We start from the raw sequence: 20,154 nt of genomic DNA, 5'->3' as shown, positions 1-20,154 counted from the left end.
AACGGACAGGTTTCCGGCCTCGCACAAACCACTGGCGGCCTGAAAGAAGCCAGTCTGACGCCCACCGGACTCCGGGCGCACACCAGAGGGCCGGGCGCAGCGAGTCCTTCCGCCCCGCTTCAGCACGTGTCCCATTCCGGTTATCTCATTGGCTCTCTTCAGCCCCTCTCTGCTCCACTTTGGAAGGCTGCAACAGGACCGCACCGTTGATTGGTTCAGAAGCTTTGGTGTGTCACTCTGATTGGTCGGAGGGGTTCACGCCCTCTCGGGTCATACCATAACGAGAGAAGGGGAAAACGCATGCATTTCAGGACTTCGCTTTCGGGTTCCCTTGCCCTGTGTTGTGTTATGCCCCTATTATGGCATGAACAGATGCTTTTTATTAGCCGAAGCTAAATATAGTGGAACTTCGGCTGATCCCGAGCTCGGAGGACAGCCGGCGTGATCCGTTTCCCCCCGCGGATCGAGGTGGTGCGCTCGGGACGGGCTGTGCATTCTAGCCGCGCCTGGGCGGACCAGCCAGCGAACAACCCCACTGCGACCCAGAGATGCTGCTGCCGGCGTCCGCGCTCCGCCGCGCCCTCCTGTCGCGTCCCTGGACCGGGGCCGGGTGAGTGAGCACGGGGCCCGGGGCGGCCCGAGCGCGCGCCTGGGGCCCGGGAGCCTGGGAGTCACTAGGCGTCCCCCGCGCCGCACTCCCTCCATGCCGGACCCCCAAGCTGCTTCGGTCACCGCGGGTTCCTCAGGGGCTCCCCTCCGACCCCCACACAGGCCTTTCTCCCACTGAGATCCCTTAGCCTCCTCCCTCAGGTAGTCACCTTGCTTTAGCGAGGGGACCCCTCTTCCCGAATCCTGCGACCGAGTAGGGTGCCTCGGGGCCCTGCCGGTTCCCACGCTCGGAAAGTAACCTCTGTAGTCACTCGTCTCACTCCTAATACTGTATCTTCGCAATTTGCGAGCTTCCCCGAGGGGCACGTCTGTTTTTTAGCACACCACACATCTCACTTCCCCACCCTCGTCCCACGTTCAGTGCCCCCATCCCGCCCCGGATTCCCCGAGTCCTCCTCTCCTTCTACCAGGATTTCTGCCTCTCTCTTTTCCGCTCCCCTCCGCACTCCGCCGCCCGCTTTTTTTTTCAAGTTAAATGTTGGATAGAAAAGAGGGACTCCTTTTTTCTTGTAGGACTCCTTTTTTCTTGTAATCATATTTATGGAGTGCTTATAATGAACCAAATGCTGGCCAGGCACTTGGCAGGTGTCTTACCATGAGGATTAAGTGGTTATTACACGGGGAGTACCCTGAACAGTGCCCGGCCCAAAGGCAGCGCCCGGTTGTGATTATCATTATCACCTCTTTTTAAACTTCTCACTCCTGTGAGGCAGGTATTATTCCAAATAATGAAGAAAACCAGGAGCAGTTCAGGGGTGGAGCTGCCCTTCAAATCCAGATTTGCAAACCCTGCCATTGTGGAGCCGGGTGGCTGGATCCTTGCCCACTCAGTGACAAATATTCTCAGAGAGCCCCTCCAGCTCCGGGCTAGGTTTGGAGAGGTGGGTGGGACACAGACCCTGCCCCGGAGGGGATCCTAGTCTGGCGGGGCTGCGCACCTGTGGGTCAGCTCCTCCTTCCATTTGAGTTTTGTTTGCTTGACCTCCCGGGCTGTTAGCGGCTGTCTCTCTCCTGATGAGCTGTGCCCTTTCTGAGTTAATCAGTGGCCCTCTCCCTTCCCCCAAGGGATGGCATGGTGGTGCCCTGAACACAAGTGAGTTTCAACCCTGCTGCGTGTCCTCTGTGGGTGAGGAGGGGATAGGAAAGGGTGCAGGAAGAGGACATGGGACAGAAGAGTTCCTCTTCTAGGCTGAGACTGGGGCCACACTTGCCATACTCCCTGTGCGATGCCATTTGCAGGCCTTGCCTGCACTCTGAGGCCCAGGAAGATGGGGCTGATAGAGTCTGGTGTTATACCGAGTGCCTACTGTGAGCTGATGCTCTACCAAACACCCTAGAGGTGAGGAGTACCCAGGGAATTTACATGGGGTGGGGCCTTTGAGGAGTTTTCAGCTTAATAGGGGAGAAATGCATAGAAAAAACCTCCGATATCTAGTAGAAAGCAATCCATATTCTAAAAGATAAGCCCATGATAACAATAATAATTATCAAGCAATCAAGCACCACGGGCTTAACACCGAACCGATAAGTACCGTCTCATTCCTGTATTATCATGGGACATGATCTGCCATTCAGAGATACATGACTGAAATTACAGTTGGTCTAAATCCAGATTTATGCTCTGAATTATGAGGCCTCCTGAATTGAGAGGGGAAAGAGAAAGAGCGTTTCGCAACCGGTTCCCTGGGCTCAGGTTACTCCTTTGATGCAGCAGCTGGCCGCATGCCCTAGACAGGATTTCTCAACCTCACCACTATTCACATTTGGGGCTACATTTTTGTTGTTGTGGAGTCTGTCCTGTGCACTGTAGAATGTTTAGCAGTGTCCTTGGCCTTTACCCACTCCATGTCAGGGGCACCCCCGGCCCTGACAGTTACAAAAGAAGTCCTGGCCCTAACAGGAAACACAAGTTCCCAGACATTGCCAGATGTTCCCTGGGGGACAAAAATCACCTCTGGTTGAGAGCCACTGCTCTAGAGGAACAGCTTTGGTATTCGATCCCTTGTTCATGTACTCAACGAACATTTAGGGCACACCTGTGGCGTGCTGTGTCTGCACTTATGGGGAAACAGTTGGAGGGCGTTTTCAGTGACATCCCTCAGTGTCCTATGTGTAAAACTCTAGTCCTGAGAAAAACCACTGCTTTTGAGGAACGGGTGTGGGAGATGTTTCTTAGTGTTTTCTTTTTTTTTGCCTTGAGTGCCAGGAATCTCTGCCAGTTTTTAAAAATACCCTTGATACATGTTTTCTTTTAGTTTAATACATGTCAATTGTGAAAACTACAGATAGGGCAAAAAAAAAAAAAAAAAAAAAATAGAAAAATCACCTGGAATTGTACCACACAGAGGTACCCACTGTTAACATTTTGATTCATGTCCTTTAACTTTCCATGAATATATATGCTTTAAAAAAAAACCCTCATAGAAACAAGTTCATCTGCCAGTAATTTATTGTAGCTTGTTTTTTCCCTTTATACACTTGTCTGCCTTACAGTATATTCCCAGGCCCTGGAACTGTGTCTGGCACCTGGTAAGCCCTTGGCAAACATTTAGGGAATGAATGAACTTGTCATATGAGCCCTTGCTTGTCAACCAATATTTATCACAGCCAGCCTCAGGACAATCACCATAAACGTGTGGCCTTTATAGGTGGGCCCAGGGATGGCGGCTGATGACAATGACTGCCATTTACTTTTCATGTGGATTATTTTACTCAGCCTCTCAGCAGCCTGTGATGTAGGGGTTACCACCCCCATTTCACAGCTTAAACAACTGAGGCCCATGGAAATTAAGAAAAACTTGTCCAAGGCCTTGAGCTGGTGAACACCAGGCCTCCCAACTGACTGCCTCTTTTCTCCTTTAACCCTGACTTCCTGTTCTTTTCTCAATCAGCTTTACCATTGGTGTCCTCAGTTCTCTTTGGAAACAGGCAGGATGCAGATTAATAGCCAGCCCAGGCATGTAGTAGGCTTATAAGAGTTCATTTCTGTTCCTTACTTCTTGTGCCAAGCCCAGACATGACTCTTGCTCACCCCATCTGACATCAGGGGGCTTATGGGCCAGAATTGGCTACTACCATGTCCCCTGCAGTGATCCTGGGTGATTTTGGACTCTTCTCAGGCTACCTGATGGTTTAATTTTCAAAATATCAAAAGCACCCCATGCTTTTCCCAGTCTGCCCAGCCCTTGGATGGGCACAGCTTGCCCTGGGTCGGTGGCTGGCATTTCCCACCATTCGTTAGACATTCTCTGCTCTTGAACTCCTCCAACCAGTGGCTGGGGCAGTGCCTTTGGCCTGGAATGTGCCGCTGGCCACCTCGGTGAGCCCATCCAGTGCTTTGTGGCCTTGGCAAGGCAGCTTCTGTCCCTTCAGTATCCTCATTTGCAAAATGGGGATGTATTAACAGCCACATAGCAGGTGGCTGCAAGGATTAGCAGTGATGTGACCAGTGGTTTCCTGGGTGCCTGGTACCGAATGTGTGCTCTGTGAGTATTTGAGTGGAAGAATAATTAAAACATGTGATTATCTTCACACTTCTAAAGTAGTGAAAACGCCATTGAGGCAGTGCTTGGCAGTGGCACCCCTGGGAGCAGCCTGCCTCCTGTGCCCCGCATCTGGCCCAGCACACAGTAGGCATTGAACAGTTGCTGTTGCGATGGCCAAGAACACAACATGGCTTGGATCCTGGCTCCAACTCTTGGCAGCTCTGTGGCCCCAGGCAGATTACTCACCCTCTCTGGGGTCCTTTATGTTCTCATATGGAAAATAAAGATGACAGTAGTAGTCACCTCATAGGATTGTCCTGTGGGTTAAATGATCTCATACATGAAAAGCACTTTGGAGTGCCCAGCACCTGGAATACTCAGTTAGTGCTGCTGCGGTTATGATGATCCCCTCTCCTACCAATGGGCTTCCTGGAGTGATCATCTTCGATCAGGAATATCAAGACGGCAGGGTCCCAGCAGTGAAGGATGGTGGCAGGAGGGAAGGTATGGAACTCAGATGTCCTCGGTCTCTTCCCTTTATTCCAGTTAAGTACCCCAGATGCCAAACCCCTTCTGTTATTATTATTGTTGTTGTTTTGGAGACAGGGTCTCACTCTGTTGCCCAGACTGGAGTACAGTGTCACTATCTCAGCTCACGGCAGCCTCAACCTCCTGGGCTTGGTCATCCTCCCACCTCAGCCTCCCAAGTAGTTGAAACTACAGGCGCACATCACCATGCCCAGCTACTTTTTGTATTTTTTTGTAGAGAGGGGGTTTCACCATGTTGGCCAGGATGGTCTCAACCTCCTGGACTGAAGTGATCCTCCTGCCTCGGCCTCCCAGAGTGCTGGGATTATGGGCATGAGCCACTGCGCCTGACCTTCTATTAGGGTTTTGACCCTGCTCACCTCAGGGGATGGAAGAGACTTCTCCGCTTCTTTTTTTTTTTTTTTTCTTTTTTTGAGACAGAGTCTCGCTCTGTCGCCCAGGCTGGAGTGCAGTGGCCGGATCTCAGCTCACTGCAAGCCCCGCCTCCCGGGTTTACGCCATTCTCCTGCCTCAGCCTCCCGAGTAGCTGGGACTACAGGCGCCCGCCACCTCGCCTGGCTAGTTTTTTATATTTTTTAGTAGAGACGGAGTTTCACTCTGTTAGCCAGGATGGTCTCGATCTCCTGACCTTGTGATCCGCCCGTCTCGGCCTCCCAAAGTGCTGGGATTACAGGCTTGAGCCACCGCACCCGGCCCTTCTCCGCTTCTTGCAGGCTCCTTAATCCCCAAACCTTCCCTCTCCTGACAGAGGTCACGGAGTGAAGAGGCCCTGGGCTGAGCTGCAGTGCCAGTGGACAGCTGAGTGACCTTGGGCAAGTCACTGCCCACCTTGGGGCGGCCACTTTCCTCAGGCCACCATACAGCTAGAATGAGGTTCTAGCTGTATGGTGAGGAGGATGAACGTGTCCCATCACCCCACCTGACCATGGGCCTCTGAGATGTTGCAGGTGCTTCAGCCATACCGTAAGTCTCTTGAGTAAGGAAGACCTGGGTTCAAATCCTGCTGTGTCACTCATGAGCTGTGACCTGAGCCGGGAGTGAGTAACTCGGAACCTCATCTGTAAACAGATCATTCTACGGTTTATTATCCCTCATCTGAAATGCTTGAGAACAGAGTGTTTCGTTTTTTGGGTTTTTATTTTTTTGAGATGGAGTCTCGAGCTATCGCCCAGGCTAGAGTATAATGGCAAGATCTTGGCTCACTGCAGCCTTCTCCTCCTGGGCTCAAGCCATCTTCCTACCTCAGCCTCCTAAGTCGCTGAGACTACAGGCACATGCCACCATGTCCAGCTAATTTTTGTATTTTTAGTAGACGTGGGGTTTTGCCATGTTGGCCAGGCTGGTCTCGAATTCCTGACCTCAAGTGATCCGCCCTCCTTGGCCTGAGAGGATCTGATAGGAGCCCCATTCCAGCTGTGTGAGGTTGGACCAGTGGAGGGCATCTCAAGCAGAGGGGACCCCAGGGGATCCCAAAGTGCTGGGATTACAGGCATGAGCCACTGCGCCCGGCCGAAAGTATTTTGTATATTGGACTTTCTTGGATTTTGGAGAATTTGCTGAACCAGTTGAGCATCCCTACTCCCAAGTTCCAAAGTCCAAAATGCTCCAGTGAGCATTTCCTTTGAGCGTCATGTTGGCACTCAGAAAAGTTTCAGATTTTGGAGTATTTCAGATTTGGGATTTTTGGATCAGCGATGTCATGCCTCCCTCATACATTTGTGTGGTGGATTCAGTGAGATGATCCTGTCTCACTTAGGTTAGTGCTTGGCATGTGGTGGCAAGTGCTTGACAAATGTTGCCTGATGTTTGCTGGGCAGTGGCTGAAGCAGTTCATCCCTGGCGTCTGGTGTCGGGTCTTTTCCTTTTTTTTTTTTTTTTTTTTTGAGACAGCGTCTCGCTCTGTTGCCCAGGCTGGAGTGCAGTGACATGATTTTGGCTCACTCCAACCTCTGCTTCCCAGGTTCAAGCAATTCTTCTTCCTCAGCCTCCCAGGTAGATGGGATTACAGGTGCGTGCCACCACGCCCAGCTAATTTTTGTATTTTTAGTAGAGATGAGGTTTCACCATGTTGGCCAGGCTGGTTTCCAACTCCTGACCTCAAGTGATCCACCCGCCTCGGCCTCCCAAAGTTTTGGGATTACAGACGTGAGCCACTGTGCCTGGCTGGGCCTTTCTTTCCCTCTCGGCCCTGCCCTGGGCACTGCACTTTCTCTGCTCACCTGGTGTTGCCTTTATCTCAGTGATACGGAGGATTAGCCTTATCAGGCTCCAGATAACAGCTGGACAATCCAGGAGGCTAAATGAAGCAAAGATAATTTCCTTTCAATTTCTCCTTTCCTTGTCCTTGGCAAGCCCTCACCCTAGCCACTCGGGAACCCAAGGGGCCTGTGTGCAGCCCCAGGTGATGGCAGAAGAGCACTGGCCTTGGAGTCCAGTCCTGGGGGCCTGGCGTCAGCTCTGACACTCACGCATTGATTGTGTTTCTCAGGTGCTTACTGTGGCCGGTCAGTGTGTTAGGCTCGGGGTGCCTGGTTGTGAATGGAATGGGTACGGGCTGGCTGTGTGGAGCATGTGGCCTGGCGGGTACACAGATGGTCAGTCAGTGCTCTATAATAGGGTTGTCACTAGTGCTTCCAGAAAAATCTAGAGCTATGAGAGGATCCGATAGGAGCCCCATTCCATCTGTGTGAGGTTGGACCAGTGGAGGCCATCTCAAGCAGAGGGGACCCCAGAAAAGACCGGGGTGGCTGGGTTGCAGCAAATGGGGCAGAGTGATGGGGAATACATTTGGAGGCCTTGGTAAGGATTCTGATGTCTTTATTTTAGAAGAAATGAGAAGCCACTGAGTAATTTCTCACTGAGCTCCCCACTGCGCCATCTCTCTAATGATCAGATTTCCATGTTAACTTTGGTTACGGTGTGGACTTGAAGGACTTGGAGACTGGAGCAGGACTGGCATGGCATGAGTCCAGGTGAAAGTGAATAGTGCCTCGGACCAGGTGTCTTGGACAAGGTGGAGGCCGGGCCCTCTGTGTCTTTTCAGTTTTTCCCTCTGTGGATTTCTGAAGCTGCATTGGCTGGCCTACAGCTCTTTGCAACCCTGACATCTGGTGCAGGAGGTGAAACGGTGCATGGCCTTTGTAGATCATATCTCAGTACTTGTAACCCTGACATCTCCTGCCACAGGAGGTGAAACGGTGCGTGGCCTTCCTGGACTGGATCCCAGTGCTTGCAGCCCTGACGTCTCCCACTGCAGGAGGTGAAATGGTGCATGGCCTTCGTGGATCAGATCCCAGCACTTGTAGCCCTGACATCTTCCGGTGCAGGAGGTGAAAGGGTGCATGGCCTTCGCAGATCAGATCCCACTTGTAGTGAGGGGGACCAACTTGAGGTCTCAGGCCCAGGGCACGAGCAGAAAGGGCACTGCAGATTTTCAGGGAAACCTGAGTCAGATTCAGACTCTGTCTTGTGCCACTTTCCCTAAGTGGGAGGACTGAGGGCTGCTCTGAGAAAGGTTGGGTTGGATCCATATCTGCCCCCCAGAGCCAGGCACTTCCTGGGTGCTTGGAAAACGCATGCTGAATTATTGAGGGAGCTGTTATTGACCTGATCCGGTTTATCTCTCCATCCTTGCCATGTGGAATAAATGTGTACTGACTGCATAAATGCATGAATGGATGAGGAATGCCAAGAAGGTCCTCATGGATCCTCATAGAGGCCCCAAGTCCTGTAACTGATTCATCTCTGCCTTCACCCGAGCAGCCAGTGGATGGGTACTCCCGTTAGTCCAAAATGGTTCATGAATGAAGACATAAAAATAAAAAAGAAAACATTGATGGGAGTCCCTAGGTTATTTTTAGCTGCAGTTGACTCAGGCTGAACTTTGAACTAGTGTCTGTTCTCCAGGCCACACTCAGACTGATGGATGGACAGCTGGGCCGGTGCTTGGAGACTTCCAGGCACAGAGAAAGCCATGGGGGCATGTGATCCTGAGGTCACAGTGGGCATCTGGGTCTCTGCCCTGTGGAAGGGGGAGAGAGGCCTACAGGATCTCTATCTCTGACGTTTCCTGAGAGGGAATGGAGAAAGGAGGACTGGCTGCTACTACATTCATTCATTCATTCATTCATTCATTCATTTATTTTGAGACGGAGTCTTGCTCTGTTGCCCAGGCTGGAGTGCAGTGGCATGATCGGGCTCACTGCTACCTCTACCTCCCAGATTCTAGTGATTCTCCTGCCTCAGCCTCCTGAGTAGCTGGGTGTATAGGTGTGCGCCACCACATCTGGCTAATTTTTTTTGTGTGTGTGTGTTTTTAGTACAGATGGGGTTTCACCACGTTGGCTAGACTGGTCTCGAGCTCCTGACCTCAAGCGATCTGCCCACCTCGGCCTCCCAAAGTGCTGGGATTACAGGCATGAACCACTGCAACCTGCCTACTAAGTTTTAACCTGGGGATGGAATATGGTGCTGTGTATTCCTCCAGTAGTTGCTGAGTACCTGGGCCAGCCCCTGAGGCTGTGATTTTTGGGGGCATCTGGGAGCCCATGTGACATAGCATTCTGAGACCTTTAGAATTTTCTTTGGAAAGCAAGAGCGGGAGGGGTAAGGAAAGGCCAACACTTTTAATCCTCCTGATGACCCTGCAAGGTGCATCGCATCAACCTTAAATAGTGAGATTCAGAAAGTAGGATTAAGTAGAGTTTATTTAGGCTCTGAAGTTGAGGATGGCCACCGGGGAGCATAGATTCAAGTTACCCTGAATATACACTCCGATTAACTGTAGTAACAAGTGGGCTTTTTAAGGTGCAGGGGAAAGAGGCAGTTTCTAAGTCATTTACCAAAAATTTATATTAAAACAATATAAGCTACTGGCCAAGTTCACGCCTGTAATCCCAGCACTTTGGGAGGCCAAAGTGGGTGGATCACTTGAGGTCAGGAGCTTGAGACCAGCCTGGCTAACCTGGTGAAACTCAATCTCTACTAAAAATACCAAAAATGAGCTCGGTGTGGTGGTGGGCACCTGTAATCCCAGCTACTTGGGAGGCTGGGGGAGGAGAATTGCTTGAACCCGGGAGGCGGAGGTTGCAGTGAGCTGAGATGGCACCATTGCACTCCATCCTGGGCTGCAGAATGAGACTCTGAATCAAAAAAAAAAAGCTACTGATTGGCTGTGCGTTGTTCTTTGTATGATGCTTTCCAGGATCATAAAATTAATAGATGAGGCAGCTAGTCAGAAACAAAATGCCTTGAAATAATTGCCACCGGCCGTGGATGCAAAGGGCATGACTCAGGTCTGTGTTTGTGTCTCCCCAGGCCTCATACATTTTGCGTACTTCACATAGCTCACACTGCTCTGAGCTATTTTTCTCTTTTCAGTAGTATTGTCCCCATTTTCCAGGTGAGGAAACTGAGGCTCGCAGACTTTCTAAGAATGCACTGAGGTCATGGAGCAGGTGTGAGCTTTGCTTCCAGATTTGTCTGCTTCTTGGGCCTGCGCTTTTCCCGTCCACCAGGACCTGGGCTCCAAAGGGGGACTGGGACAGAGTTCCACTTCTCGGCTGAAAGAGTTGATGGTGATATCTGGCTCACCATCTTTGGTGGGTGTGGTGCTGTTGAGGCCTGGAGCGCTGCTGGAATGCATGGTCAGGAGCTTAGCTGAGGTCCCTGTCAGAAGCTTCCAGATGGTCCCAGGGGATTGACACTCCCTTGCCCCTTCCCAAGGGACTGTGGAGACTCGCAGACTCGCGGCTGCCTCTCCATTCTTCCTATGACAGTAGGCGGGAGAGGGCAATGCAGATTTTAATGTATTTATCGTAATCAGATCTCCATTGTAACCCCATGAGGGGGTGTCAGTGTTTTACAGAGGGAAACTGGCTTCAAGACAAGTGACTTGTCCAAGGTCACACAGCTAGTGGGAGGCAGAGTGGGGGTGGGGGGGTGCAGAGCTACGGCTCAGGGTGGAGGTTGATGGGGAGGGGAGGGGAGTGGAGAGAAGGTCTTATGTGCTCACTTTGCTGGAGGCAAAGTGGGGGTGGGGCGTGCAGAGCTGCTGGCCCAGGGTGGATGTGGATGGGGAGGGAGAGAAGGTCCCATGTACTCACTTTACCTGCCAGGTTCTTGGGTGGACTGGCCCCTGCCCCTGCCTCTCCCTCTGCCTCAACCATGCAGGCCCCTCAGCCCCTCCCTCTGCCTCCTTCTACCTGGGATGCTCTTCCCAGCTCCTCTCAAGCCTCCTTTAAGTCTCGCTCAGGGTCACCTCCTCAGAGAGGCCTTCCCTGACCACCGTGGCTGAAGCAGCCCTATTCTCCCCGTTGTTTACTCATTGCCATGCTCACCATCTGTGGTTACTGTCATGCGCGTCCGTGTGAAGAGACCACCAAACAGGCTTTGTGTGAGCAACATGGCTGTTATTTCACCTGGGTGCAGGCGGGCTGAGTCCGGAAAAGAGTCAGCGAAGGGAGATAAGGGTGGGGCCGTTTTATAGGATTTGGGTAGGTAAAGGAAAATTACAGTCAAAGCGGGGGTTGTTCTCTGGTGGGCAGGAGTGGGGGTCACAAGGTGCTCAGTGGGGGACCTTTGGAGTCAGGATGAGCCAGGAAAAGGACTTTCACAAGGTAATGTCATCACTTAAGACAAGGACCGGCCATTTTCACTTCTTTTGTGGTGGAATGTCATCGGTTAAGGTGGGGCAGGGCATTTTCACTTCTTCTGTGATTCTTCAGTTACTTCAGGCCATCTGGGTGTATACCTGCAAGTCACAGGGGATGCGATGGCTTGACTTGGGCTCAGAGGCCTGACAGTTACCTTGCTTATTTCCTGACCAGGCCTCACACTGAAGGTCCCTGTGTGCAGCCAGAGGCCTTGCTGTCTCTGTCACTGCTTTACCTCCAGGGTCTGAGATGACACCAGAGACCCGGCAGGTCATCAGTCAACCTTGCGGAATGAACTTAGGGTCTGGCCACACTCCCTTGGTTTTGTGTCCTTCCTTCAGACCTCCCCGGCTGGGTCGTTGAGCCCTAGACTCCTGGCCCCTGACACTCATAGCCAGGCCATTCTGTCTCCTATAGGGCATAAACAATCTCAGAACACTAGCCTCAGGCCATGTCCCTCTGAGACTATGATCAGATGAGACACAATAAGCCCTCTTCCGGTTTTTTTTTTTCCTTGAGACGGAATCTCGCTCTGTCACCCAGGCTGGAGTGCAGTGGCATGATCTCAGCTCACTGCAACCTCTGCCTCCCAGGTTCAAGCGATTCTCCTGCCTCAGCCTCCCAAGTAGCTGGGAGTACAGGAGCAGGCCACTATGCCCAGCTGATTTTTGTATTTTTAGTAGAGATGGGGTTTTACCATATTGGCCAGGCTGGTCTCAAACTCCTGACCTCCAGTGATCCACTCACCTTGGCCTCCCAAACTGCTTTGATTACAGGTGTGAGCCACCGTGCCCGGCCTCCTCTTCATGATTTTTGTCTAAGCACAGACAAAATAAGATCTCTGTGCCACCCACAAAGCACCAAACATCTTGGTAAATGTTCCTTTTTTCCCAGTCAGCCTCACCCCCACTTTCTGACAGCAGCCAATCCAGAGCTCACCCTGGCTTCCTTAAACCCTCCTCAAGTCACCCTGCCAAACCCCATGGGTTTCCTAACAGCATCTTACTGAGATGCCCTGTGGTTCCCCATGCTGTGTGTTCTCCCTCATTGCGCCGACCAGTGAGCCCCACCTGTGCACCTCCAGCTGTTCTGGGTTGTCTGGGGTCATTGACACCCGAGAGAGATGATATCTGGGCCGTCTGGACTCAAGTGCAGGTTTCTCCTACTCTCGATCTTGAACTAGTCATTTTCCTTTTAGGACCGAAATGACCTTATTTCTGTAGAGAGGTGGCTGGTGGGACCCATGCGATGCCGAGGTAGATGGGAAGTTTGTCAATTTCAAGTGCCCTTTGGGCGTTAGCTGACTTTGTCATCATGATTCTTCTCATTTACAGAGGGGGAAACAGGCCTGAAGGGGAAGTCCCACAGCTGGGAGGTGGCAGAGCTGAGGCTCCAGCTCTGGAATGACTGACCCCAGCGTCCTAGCTTTGAGCCACCTGACCTCCCACCTTGTGACCCTCAGATGTGGTCAGGGGTGGTGGAAAGAGGTCAGAGGATTTGAGCAAGGAGTTCTTGAGACTCAGTGCCCTGGAATCAAGCACCTCACCCCCAGGGCCAGCCCTCCCGGGTCGTGAGCTGAGCTTGGGGCAGCCCTCCAAGTTCATGGTCCACATCTTGGACATTCCTGCCCACCCGGAGCGCTCAGCCCTTTGTGCCAAGAGGATCTCAGCTGGTTCACATTCTGAGGAGACTGTGTTCTGGAATGTGCTGCCCTTTCAGCTTAGAAAGAGAAGGAATTTGGGTCTTTTCGGGATAAAGTCTGCCTTGTGGGAGAAGAAAGGGAGAGTAACGCTTTGCATGTGCAAAATACTTTAAACATGGTTTTGCATCTATGTGTTTAAACTTCAAACAACCACATGAGTTCAGTGTGATTATTTTTACTTGATAGAGGTAGAACCACGCTCAGAGGAGGCAAGTCACAGGCTCAAGGACACACAACCATGGGACTGGGACTTGAACCTTGGGTTGTGGACCCCCAAGGTGGGTTTTTGTTTTGAGACGGAGTTTTTCGCTCTCTCACCCAGGCTGGAGTGCAGTGGCATGATCTTGGCTCACTGCAACCTCTGCCTCCTGGGTTCAAGCGATTCTCCTGCCTCAGCCTCCCGAGTAGTTGGGACTACAGGCACATACGCCACCACACCTTGCTAATGTTTTAAGTATTTTTAGTAGAGACAGAATTTCACCATGTTGGCCAGGCTGGTCTTGAACTCCTGACCTCAAGTGATTTGCCCACCTCCGTCTCCCAAAGTGTTGGGATTACAGGTGTGAGCCACCGTGCCCAGCCCAAGGTGGGTTTTTGACCCCCTACTTTCTAGTTGCATTGGATTTCAGGCCCTGGGTGCCCACCTAGGACCCCCTGTTAGAGGTAGAGGGGCTGGGGTCTGGTAATGGGGCCACTGCTGACCTCTCTGCCTCTGTCCCCTGCCCTTGTGTCCCAGGCTGCAGTGGAAGCACACCTCCTCCCTGAAGGTGGCCAACGAGCCCGTCTTAGCCTTCACGCAGGGCAGCCCTGAGCGAGAGGCCCTGCGAAAGGTAACGGGAGGGTGGGGGGGCACCCGAGAGGTGCAGGGCACGGAGCAGAGGCAGCGCCCAGCAGCCCTGAGCTAGTGCTCCGTGCCTGCAGCCATCACCCACTTCTACCCTTGCTCCCCGCCTTGGGAGGAAGCCTGGGAGGGCTGTGGGTCTGGAGTGTGGGAACAGCTGTGAGGACCAGGGTGGCAGCCTAGAGCTACTTTGGGGCTTCTCAGGCCAGGTCAGATGTCATAAGCCCAGTTGTTTTATACTTAAACATGTTTTCCAGTTAATTGCCAGCATTTTAAAGATCATGAGATTTCACATAAGTTTCAGGTGCAGTTTTTTTATCTCTGTGTCATGGGTAGACCTCACCTTCCTGCAGGGTGACAATGGCTGGAGCAGAGTCTAGCTGCCCCCGAGAGGAGCACACGTTCTCTGATGGCCGCCGACCCGGCCTGGCCCCCTTCTGATTTCTGTGTCAGCCTGGGCATCTCTGTCTGTGGACTCTGCGTTGGGGTTTTAGATGGGAGGAAGCGAGGAAGGCAGTGACCATACCCGCTCTCGTCCCTCTCCCCAGGCCTTGAAGGACCTGAAGGGCCGGACGGAAGCCATCCCATGCGTGGTGGGGGATGAGGAGGTGTGGACATCGGACGTGCAGTACCAGGTGTCGGTATGTCCAGCGGGTGGGCAGCGCTCAGCCCCTCCCCTGAATATGTGACCTCTTTCTCTGACAGCTCGTAAGCTTATAATGTGTGGGCTCTGACTTCAAGGCCTTTATAGTGCCCCTCCCCACCCCAGATTTTGAATTCTGTGGACCAGTAAAACTTCCCAAAGCAAAGGACGGCACCCTGTATCTGGGCAAGAACGGCCATGAGGGATCCACACAGCATCTTCTGTTATTCCGCATAGATTTCTTGCCAAAGGGATTTGGGAGCTAATGGCAAAAAGCTGGGCCCCAGGCCCCGAGCTCCTCAGATGGCATTGGCCTAAGAAGCCCCCATGCTTGGAGTTTATCCTTCCAGAAACTGGCAGGCACTTTACATGGGCCAGGAAACTCGTAGGTCTGTGATTTGGAGGAGAGTAAAAGGTCGGGCCTTTTGCAAACAGGGCAAGCACATTCTGGCTCTGTCCGGCTGAAACCCTGGGCAGATGTGTGCAGGGGGAGGGGTGACTGAGCGGGAGGACCCAGGTCCCCCAGTCTGAAGGTTCCCAGGACAGCCTGGGGCAGGAGTTGACCAGAGAGGTGTCCTGGAGCTCTTGTCGCTGGGTCAGGACTACCTGGAGCTGTCTAAGCGTGGCCTGGGGTCTGCAGGCATTGGCCAGGTCACTCTGTCTGCACTGGGTGTGTGTGCAGGTGCCAACTGACAGCAGCACCCACCGCCCAGCTCCCTGGTTGTCTCTGTAACTGCCCAGAGCCTGCCCTTACCTGCAGCTCCCCGGGCGTCCGAGGCCGCATGGCAGCTGGGATTTTTCCAGGCAGCGAGGCTCCGGCATTCTGATAAGGCCCTGGGTGGATACTGCTGATTTTCATTTCCCACATTGCCTCGCCGACCTGGCTGGAGGTTCTGGCCATGTGCTGATCACTGTGGCACCAGACATTTGGGGTACTGGGGCGTGTGAGGGCAGGATCTATGTTTGCTGGGACATAGCGCTGACGGGGCTCTGCAGTCCACTGGGGCCCAGGTTGCAGCCACCTTCTCAGCCCCTAAGCATCACAGGCCAATCTCAGGTAGGGTCAGAATACACAGTGACTGTGCCAAGGTTTGACGTGAAGGAGATTGGTCACTTTCTACTCAAGCCTAGACCAGCGCTGGCCAATAGAATTTCCTCCAGTGATGGCAGAAATGTGCCAGATCTGCATTGTCCGTTCCAGCGGCCACGAGCCACGTGTGGTTGTCCAGCATGTGAAATGTGGCTCGTGGCTACTGTTTGAGACAGGAAAGCTCCAATAACTCACCAGAAGACGGATAGGTAGCAAAAGTGTTAGCTGTTGTGATATAAACTCTCTTGCCAGCCCTGGGAAGGAAAGAAGTGAAATTTCTCCCTGCTCTGTTGGTCGTGCTGGCATTCACCACTGCCAGGCATTAGGTTTTGAAGGGAAGACGAGGGTTAAAGAAAGACACACACACACACAGAGAGGGCGGCTGAGACAGCAACACCGTATATTGCAGAAACCTGAGGAAGTGGGGGACCAGCTTAATGCCAGGGCCCACCGCTGCTTCCAGGCTGGGGTACTCATCGGTATGGGTGGACGGGTCTGGGCAGTATGGCTTGCTGCCTGGCAGGATATTGATAAGATGTTGTTATGATCAGGCAGTTTGGCCCCCTCCAGTGGGATGTCATCGTGGTGTTCCTTATACCTTTACCCAGCAAGATATGATAGGGATGTTTCTTTGTTTTTCCTTTTCTTTGAGACGGAGTCTTGCTCTGTCGCCCAGGCTGGAGTGCAGTGGCGAGATCTCGGCTCACTGTAAGCTCTGCCTCCCGGGTTCATGCCATTCTCCTGCCTGAGCCTCCCAAGTAGCTGGGACTACAGGCGCCCACCACCACGCCCGGCTAACTTTTTGTATTTTTAGTAGAGACAGCGTTTCACCGTGTTAGCCAGGATGGTCTCGATCTCCTGACCTCGTGATCCGCCCGCCTCGGCCTCCCAAAATGCTGGGATTACAGGCGTGAGCCACCGTGTCTGGCCGATAGGGAAGTTTCTTTAGGTGGGCCTTTGTCCGCCTTGCGGTCACAGGTGGCTGAGCCGGATGTTTCTCATGACCTGAGCTCCCGTGAAATGTTTTACTTGGACCAAGGTCTGCAAAATAGCGGAGAGCTTACAAAATGGTGCGGTTTGGACCAACACCAGGTTCTGTTTATAAATGTTTGTTGAGGATCTTCCTATTTAGATTAGTAAATCTGGGGCTTAGGAAGCAATTGCTCTGTCCATAATAGCTTCGGGGCAGGGCGGAAGTCCCAAGCATTTCACAACACCCGTGCGTTCTTTTTGACCTCACCTGGTCATGTTGCCCATGGTCGCAGCCTCATGCTGGACCAAGGAATTTTCATCCATGATCCCCTTTGGTTCTCCTGTCCATGCTAAGAGACAGGGAGGGCAGTCTGCATTTCCTAGATGAGGAGACTTAGGGGAGGAAGCGAGCTTACCTGGGGCCTCACAGCTAGTAGGTGGCAGAGCCAGGATTCGAACCCATGTCTCCCTGACCACAAAGGTCCGTGCTTTCCTAGAAAGACCTGTGGTGTGTGCCTTTCTCCTGGACGGTGAGCCTTCCGGAGAAGGAGCCACTCTTACTCATCGTATAGTGGGTACACCAGCACTCTTAATAGGGAGCAACCGGTGGGCTGGACACTGGGGAGGGCTTCATGGGAGCAGGCCAGGGACAGCAGGCGTGTCCAGGACTTTCCTGGAAAACCAGCTCTGAGCCCGGCCCTCTCCATCCTTATCCTGGCACCTCCCTCCTGGACAGGGACCTCACTTCTCTCTCCTTTCAGCCTTTTAACCATGGACACAAGGTGGCCAAGTTCTGTTACGCAGACAAGGTGAGTGAGCCCCTGCTGCTGGTGACCGGGGGGTTAGGGTTGCTGCCCCTGCCCTGCCCTGCCAGCTGTTGATATGGGGGTGGGCATCAGTTGCTGTGTCCTTCTTTGGCCATGGTAGATAGGTGGCCAGGGGGTGGCTGGCACTGAGGGAATCCCTGGGTGATGTCTTTGACTGGGCCAGGCATGCAAAGGTTAACTTGAGCCAAATGCAAGCTGCCTCAGCCAGGGCCGAGACATTCCCAGACATGCCCGTGGTGGGGCAGATCTTGGACTGGGGAGGAGGTGGATTCTGGAAGGCTGAGTCAGGGCAATTGGAGACACCATCGATGGAAAGCCAGGCCGAGAATTGGCACGGGAAAGGGCCAGCAGGAGGGGCTGGGGTGACTGGGGGTCCAGGAGCTGTCATTGTGTGGCGATGAGGGCAGTTGGGGTCTGGAGGCCAGCGGCAGAGCCATGTCTCAGGCTCCAGTTGACCTCAAGTTTCTGAATGGTGGGTTCAGGGGCACCAGGTCCCAAGAATAAGGTGAGGTTTTGATTAGACCAGAGAGAAAGTGGAGCCAGTTTAACAGCTGTGGGACTCAGCGCCAAGGCCTTAGAGAGCTGACCAACCTGGCCGGGCCCTTCAGGCTTCAGACTGCCAACCGCTACAGGCTCTGACGGGACGCTGTTGGCAGTTGTGATGGCAGGGGGCTGAGGGACCAGGCAGACAGGCATTGTCCCTGGATAGAAGAGAGTGGCCTTCCAGCTCTCTCCTCCCTCGCTCACTCCCCAGGGCCCTTCCCGCTGCAGGCGGCAGTTCCCAACCTCTCCCTCTCCCTTTAGAGCCTGCTCAACAAAGCCATCGAGGCTGCCCTGGCTGCCCGGAAGGAGTGGGACCTGAAGCCTATTGCAGACCGGGCCCAGATCTTCCTGAAGGCGGCAGACATGCTGAGTGGGCCGCACAGGGCTGAGATCCTCGCCAAGACCATGGTGGGACAGGTGAGGTGCTGGTGGGTCCGGGTGGGTGGAACGGGGTGGGCTGGGAGTCAGCCGTGCCCCCCCCCCATGGCAGCAGACATCAGCTGAAGCGCTTCTGGGTCCCAAGCCCTTTTGGGATCCCAGAGATGTCCTCAAGGGGCAAGGCCTAGGAGCTGGGATGGATGATCACAAGTTGTTATGCAGAGCCCGTGTGTCCTGCCTCGGAAATGTCCCCTGTCCTCCATCCCTCTGCCCTCGCTCCTAGGCTTCGTCATGCTTTGCCTGGACTGGTGGTGGCCTGCACTGTCTCCCTGCCTCCCAGCTTGGTCAGCCCCTCGCCGCCCTCAGAATGGTCTTTCCAACACCTCCAGGATGTCACTCCTGGCTTACGACCCACCCAGACCTCTCCACCGCTGAGAGGCAAGTCCCAAGACCTGAGCCCCATATCCAGGGCCCTTCTGCCCACCTCTGTCCAGCTCGCCCGCTATCCTGCCCTTCCCTGCCAAGCTGTCCCACCCATGGTGTAGCCAACTGGGACTTAGCAGGACTCCCTGGTCACGGCAGACATCGTCTCTGCCTCTGCCCACTGTGTCCTCCTGCCTGGAATGCTTGCTGTCTGTTCCGTGCTGGTGAACTCTTACCTCCTGGTCCAGCCCTGATGTTACCCTCTGCGTGAGGCTTCCTGAGTCTTCTCCAGCCGAAAGGACTATTCCTGCCTCTGTTTCCCCAGAACATGTTGTTCCTGCATCAGTTACAGCTCAGATTGTACTGGAGTAGATTGAGTTCCTAGGTACTGCCTCTTTACAAGCTTTTTGGACATAGTAAACATGTCTTGACATTCTCAGTCTTTTTCTCGTCTTTGCATGATACCTTTCACGAGGCATAGCAAGCCCCTGATCAATGGTTTTCTCTGCACAGAGCTGGCACGACAGCTTCTCGCCCTGCTAAATGCAAGTTGAGGGAGGAGTGTCTCTAGCAGGCAGAGTGTGCGGGGGACAGGAGCCGAGGGAGAAAGGGTTATTTCACCACCTCCAGGACCTGAGCCCTACGCTGCCAACTAACCTGGGTTCCTGAAGGGTAAATTGCAGGAGCCAGAACCCAGGCTGCTTTCTGGATCAGGCATTTGCCACTGCCTGCTCCCCGGGCCTCATGGTGAGCACCCCCTCTGCTGCACAGAGCTGGTATGGCAGCCCCTCATCCTGCTGAATGCCTCCTTAGATTGGCTCAGCAGCCCTCTGGGGTGGGTGTCCGGCTCTGCGTGTTCCCGGTGAGCCGCACATTGCTGGGAAGACAGTCTAGGATCAGTTTAGGCTCTCTCTGTATTTGGCCTGAGACTCAGGAACTTCTAGGAAGCCAGGTACACATCTTAGCTCAGCTTCCTGGGCTGTGTGTCTCTAATAGGTCATGCACCTGCCAGTGACCTTGGGTGCCAAGAGGGGGCCACGTCAATCTGGAAAAGCCCTGTTCTTGGCTGTACACAATTTTTTTCCCTGCAGCTCACATTTGCTGTTAGTAACAATAGACAGTTTAAGGGAATCACAGTCACTCTCCTCTTGGTTTTTGGCCCAAACTAACCAGCAAGGCCGAACATCATTCCTGGAGAAGGAACCATCTGCCTCCCACACACCGAGTCTCTGTCCTGGTTTTCCAGTGGCCAGTCTCCGGCTCATGCTAGTCTGCCCTTCTGTCTGGAAGGCTCTGATCCTGAATTTGGTCTGAGGCTTGACCATAGATCCTTTGCCATCCTCCACCATTCAGAGTTGCTATGAAACGAAGACAGTGCA

General features: G+C 53.3%; 1 protein-coding gene across 3 annotated transcripts in view; it reads left to right on the top strand.

The window, feature by feature from the left end:
- Positions 1-269: 269 nt before the first annotated feature.
- The window catches only part of ALDH4A1 (aldehyde dehydrogenase 4 family member A1), a 32,065-nt gene continuing 12,180 nt past the window's right edge, over positions 270-20,154 (top strand). For all 3 annotated transcript variants that reach the window (XM_025382301.1, XM_025382294.1, XM_025382285.1), the window contains exons 1-5: positions 270-610; positions 13,795-13,888; positions 14,448-14,540; positions 17,366-17,413; positions 18,236-18,391. In XM_025382301.1, coding sequence (XP_025238086.1) covers positions 549-610; positions 13,795-13,888; positions 14,448-14,540; positions 17,366-17,413; positions 18,236-18,391 — 453 coding nt within the window. In that variant the 5' untranslated portion in view covers positions 270-548. The remainder of the gene's footprint in view (positions 611-13,794; positions 13,889-14,447; positions 14,541-17,365; positions 17,414-18,235; positions 18,392-20,154) is intronic.

Source organism: Theropithecus gelada, chromosome 1 (assembly GCF_003255815.1).
Source record: "Theropithecus gelada isolate Dixy chromosome 1, Tgel_1.0, whole genome shotgun sequence".
NCBI classification, from domain to species: Eukaryota; Metazoa; Chordata; class Mammalia; order Primates; family Cercopithecidae; genus Theropithecus; species Theropithecus gelada.
The sequence above is the reverse complement of the archived record's forward strand: the minus strand, read 5'-3'. Positions and strand labels throughout refer to the sequence as shown.